General features: G+C 39.0%; 1 protein-coding gene across 1 annotated transcript in view; it reads right to left on the bottom strand.

Moving 5' to 3' along the window:
• Positions 1-5,138, bottom strand: part of Acbd3 (acyl-CoA binding domain containing 3) — a 41,715-nt gene that overhangs the window by 20,874 nt on the left and 15,703 nt on the right. The window contains exons 2-3 of the mRNA XM_004641174.2: positions 2,218-2,359; positions 1,060-1,200 (exon numbers count right to left, since the gene is read on the bottom strand). Coding sequence (XP_004641231.1) covers positions 1,060-1,200; positions 2,218-2,359 — 283 coding nt within the window. The remainder of the gene's footprint in view (positions 1-1,059; positions 1,201-2,217; positions 2,360-5,138) is intronic.

Raw genomic sequence — 5,138 nt, 5'->3', positions numbered from 1 at the left:
AAATAAAATAACTTAAAGGCCATATAATATACATATCCAAATACATTACAGCCACACTTCACAGCTCCAACAGTACTACACAAGGACTATAGCATGTAAGTCAAAAACCATATTCCACTCTTCTAAGAATAAAGTTTTTTCCTCTAGATTTGAAAAAAGTGACTTTGGATAGAAATTTTCTGAAAATACAATTAAACTATTTACCACACTCTTAGATAGAAATAAGTTATAGCTGATGCTCTGTCTCTTAATGTACCAGATCAGAACTACAAGCACAAAAAATGCACTGCAACAATATTGCAAGGACACTGACCTTCATTTGCGATAACCTCAGGCCAGTGGACATGCTTTCATAATTCTTACATCTATTTTTCATGGTTTCTATCTTTTCCCTCACTCTAAGGCTATTTTAACTTATTATTTCCAGTCCAGAGTAAGATAGGAAAATAGAAAAATCAACTGTTTTTAAAGTATAATATAATCTGAGGGAAAACTGGTTTCACTGAATGATTTTAATTACTTAGAATTTTAAAAGTTCAGTTATAAAAATATAACCACCACATAAAAAAGATGTTAACTATAATTTTAATTCACAACTACAATAGGGAATTCCTAAACAGCACATCCAGCAGCTCCTGCTCCAAACCCTAAAAATGACTAACAAGGCACTGAGAGAGACAGCCAACATGTGTCCATTAGGTGTTACCATGAAAACAAGCGAAAACTTTCCAGTAGGAATACTCTAGAAGTACAAAGCAGACAGCAGCAAGGACACATGAGACCAGTAGAGAGGAGGGAGTGGCTTGGTTATAGCAGAGCCCATTCAAAAACTGATCTGACAAGAGGAACACACACTACAGGAACAGAAGGAAGGCTTCTTTTAAAGAGACAGTCAGAAAACCACAGGTCCTCCTCCCCTCATCCCTGTAAAAGTGTAACAACTTCTCACCTCAGGAAGTCTGAACAACTGCCCCAAGAAGTGAGGATTAAATGGAAGACAGAAGCTAGGAACATACTCTGCATAAAGTAGCATAAGTACTCCTTGCCCTCAAACATCACCTTTTTTTCTCTTGCTCTTCCTTCTCTATTTTGTGGGATGCAACGTATGTTGAAAAGAGCTGGCAACATCTATTTAAGAGCTTGACAAACTGCACCATGGCATCCTCTTTAGACATGCTTCCCAGGGCTGCCCATTCTTTCCTGTAAGGAAGAATAAGAAAAATTATTTCTCCTTCTTAACAGAATAAGAATCTGATTTAATTTTAAACCTAAATACAAACAATTCTCAATTATAACCAAATTGAAAAATGACTACTCTAAGCAAAAAATTCACAATTTCAAGTTCCACTCCCCAGAGACAGGGTCTCTCTATGTAGTAAAAGCTGGCCTTGAACTCACTATGTAGCCCAGGCTGGCCCTAAACTTGCAGCAGTCCTCCTACAACTCCCAAGTACAGAGATTACAGGTGTACACCACCACATCCAGTTCAAGTACCAACAAATATATACTGACTTACTAAGTTAGGTTATCACACACACAATCCAAAGTTCAACTGCATTATTGATAATTCCCACATGGCAAAAAGTTATTAATATTGCTTTCCTTACATCAGATTTGATCTTTAACTAAACAAAATACTCAATATAATATTTTCTGGCACAATTCTCTTTGTTTCAATAAGGGAATCCATTATTACTTTTTTTTTTTTTTTTTTGGCAGAACTGGGGATTGAACTCAGGCCCTTGCACTTGCCAGGCAAGCGCTAATTCTACTAAGCTAGCTCCCCAGCCCCGCATTATTACATATTTGAAATGGTCATTTTAGTTATTTTTTAGGAAAAATCAAATGAAACTGTATTCTATGTTCATAGTCAGATGAGTACATAAATATCCCCACAATATTTACCTAAACACATCTCCAAGCTATAATCAGATAAACCTGTGAACACTCCAAAACCTGGAAGCAAATGTTTCAGTTCTTACAGCCAGGCATGGTGGTGTACACCTATAATTCCAAGCACTGGGGAGGCTGAGGCAGGAGGCTCACCAAGAGGCCACTATGGCCTACAGAGTTCAAGGCCAGTCTGTATTAACCAGTGAAACTCTGTCTCAAAAAAAATTTTTTTTCTGTTTTTATTCTAAGCTAAGGAGCCAGCTATCTTCATTGTGCCCTTTCTCAACAGTGCTCTTTTGTCTGCTACACAACAAAACATGTTACCTTCTGTCGTTCCCCAACACATCAAAGAATCCAACCTCAGGACAAGTGTCTGGATTATATGGGCCCATAAGAACCTGCTTATGCAGTGCCACAAGCTTCAATTTTTCTTCATAGGTTGGATGAAAGGCTTTGCCATCTTTTTCTATGAAAGAAATACCAAAACAAAACAAAACAAAATTAGCACTGCAAAATAGATTAATTTCCAGCATTCTACACTGAAACTTTGGTATAACAGAAGTCACAAACTCCCTGTAAACCAAGGAATACCATTATAATGACAATGTATTTCTCTTTGAGAAGGGTTAACCTAAGTAGCTTAGGCTGGCCTCAAACTCACAGTAATCCTCCTGCTTTAGCCTCCCAAAAGCTGAGATTATAGGCATGGACCACTCTCCACAGAAATCCTTTACATGAAGAAGCTTTTATTTTTAACAGAGCCAATTACCAACAGTTATGGTAAGGTGTGACACCACAAAGAAGCCAGACATGATGGTGCTTGCCTGTAAACATAGCACTCTGGGAGGCTGCCTGAGGCCAGAAAAATCACAAGTTTGAGCCTAGTCTAAGCAACTCAGTGCTTTAGAGCTTGTCTCAAAAGAAACTCATCTGTTAGCCTACAGCAGTCAGGCACACATACCACCGCTATACCACTTAACTTTTACACATATCACAAACATGTACAATAATCACTTTTATTTATTTACTTTTTTGCGGAACCAGGGATTGAACTCAGGTCCTTGCCCTTGCCAGGGAAGTGCTTATTCTACTGAGCCATCTCCCCCGCCCCAATAGTCACCTTTAAATTATAACTATTTTTTTTCTTTTTTTCTTTTTTGGTGGAACCAGGGATTGAACTCAGACATTTGCACTTGCCAGGCAAGCACTTATCCTACTGAGCCATCTCCCCGGCCCTAATTATAACTGTATTATATTCACCCCATTTTATGTATTTGGTAGAGTCTCACTATGAAGCTCAGACTCATAGTGATCCTCCTGTTTTCAGCCTCCCTAACACTAGGATTATAAGCGTGTGCCACCATGCCCAGACTCAGGTGCTCAGTGTGCCCTGGGGGTCCCTGCACTTGCCAAAGCGGGCACTTAGTCCACTAAGCTATGTTGGCAGCCCATTTTTATTTATTTTTGTATTTAAGCCGGGCATGGTAGCACATGCCTATAATCCCAGCACTGAACAGGCCGAGGCAGAAGAACTATTATGAGTTCAGAGCTGACCTGGGCTATACAGTGAACTCAAGGCTACCTTGGACTGCAGAGCAAGATTGTCTCAAAAAATCAAAACAAAATTACAAAGCCAAAATCTCCTAACAGGAGCATGGATAATCTTATATATGAAAGGCTGTCTTCAAAACACATCCATTTTGGGGCCAGGGAGATGGCTTAGTAGAATAAGTGCTTGCCTGGCAAGCTCAAGGGCCTGAGTTCAATCCTTGGTTCTGCCCCCCCAAAACAAACAAACAAACAAACAAACAAACAAACAAACCCTCACAAAACACATCCATTTTACTGCTGGATGAAGGGGGCTTGGAATCAGGTAAGTGTGAGTACATGCTTCTCCCTTTATAACTCATCTCAGTCCTACCCATACGGTTATTCTTTCAGTCTGTTCATCAATAAAGTCAGGTTTATACTGCTGATTCATAGATAATAGGATATTACCATTAGTGAGAACTATTAGCTCCTTTGCCTTCCTTACCACAGTTTACAGGTTTCCACACAAATAAACCCAGCATGACCTGTAAAGACTCAACCACCAACAACATTCAAAAACATTATGAAATTGGGTACTAGCAAGATGGGAAATTTTCAAAAAATATTTCTGCTTCTTTGATAAATGGTAGCATTCATTATTATAATTAATTCAAAAAAATAAAATAAATAGGACTGGGGCTGGGGAGATAGCTCAGTAGAATAAGCACTTGTCTGGCAAGCACAAGGTCCTGAGTTCAATCCCCAGTTCTGTAAAAATAAATATATATATAAATATATATAATTAATTCCAATAAGAAAAGGCCACTATCAGGTACAGTGGCACATACCTATAATCCCAACACTGAGAGGTCCAGCCTAGGCCAGCTATTTATTTATTATGTATTTAGTACAGGGTCTACAGGGTCTCACTACATAGATCGAACTTATAGAGTAATCCTCTTGTTTTCAGCCTCTCAAGCACTGGGATTACAGATGAGCACCATATCAGCCTCGGCAATTTAGCTAAACCCCCATCTCAAAAAAAAAAGGATGGGGAACTGAAGAGCTGTAGCTTAATACAGAGCTCTGGGATCAATCCCCACTAGGAAGGACATGCTATCAAATTTTTTAAATGGTAGAAAGTGGTATCTACTGTATAGAAGTTTCACCTACATATATATAAGGCGTGATCACAAAATAAACAAATTTGAGGAACAGGAAACTCGGAGATGAAAAACAATACAGGAGGTGTCAATAAACATTCAAAAGGATTTACACTTCTCTATAAAGGAAAGAGAAACTATTAAAACACATATCAAAGCCCTTTCCTATTCACCAGATCAAAAACAGGTAATATGCAGAGGTGGTAAGGACCAGGTGTGCCTATACTCCCAGGAGAAGCACTGTGCATTCAAAGCCAGCCTATAAAATATAGAGTGAGACCCTGTCTCAAAAACTTTTACAACTACTCCACTACAGTAATTAGACATTATATTTCAAAAGTATATGATCCAGGGGAAGACCACACTTTTGGACCCCACTAGGAGAAGCCATTATAAAGTTGTAAGACCACAGTTCAGAAGAAAGGAATAGAGCAAAGTAATCAAGAAAACACCACCTCTTGGGGCTGGAGAGATGGCTCAGTGGTCTAAAGCACCTACTTAGAACAAGCTTAGCAAAGCACAGGGACCGCGGTTCAATCCCCCAGCACCACA

This window comes from Octodon degus, unplaced genomic scaffold (genome assembly GCF_000260255.1).
Source record: "Octodon degus isolate 3935 unplaced genomic scaffold, OctDeg1.0 scaffold00131, whole genome shotgun sequence".
Classification (NCBI taxonomy): domain Eukaryota; kingdom Metazoa; phylum Chordata; class Mammalia; order Rodentia; family Octodontidae; genus Octodon; species Octodon degus.
The sequence above is the reverse complement of the archived record's forward strand: the minus strand, read 5'-3'. Positions and strand labels throughout refer to the sequence as shown.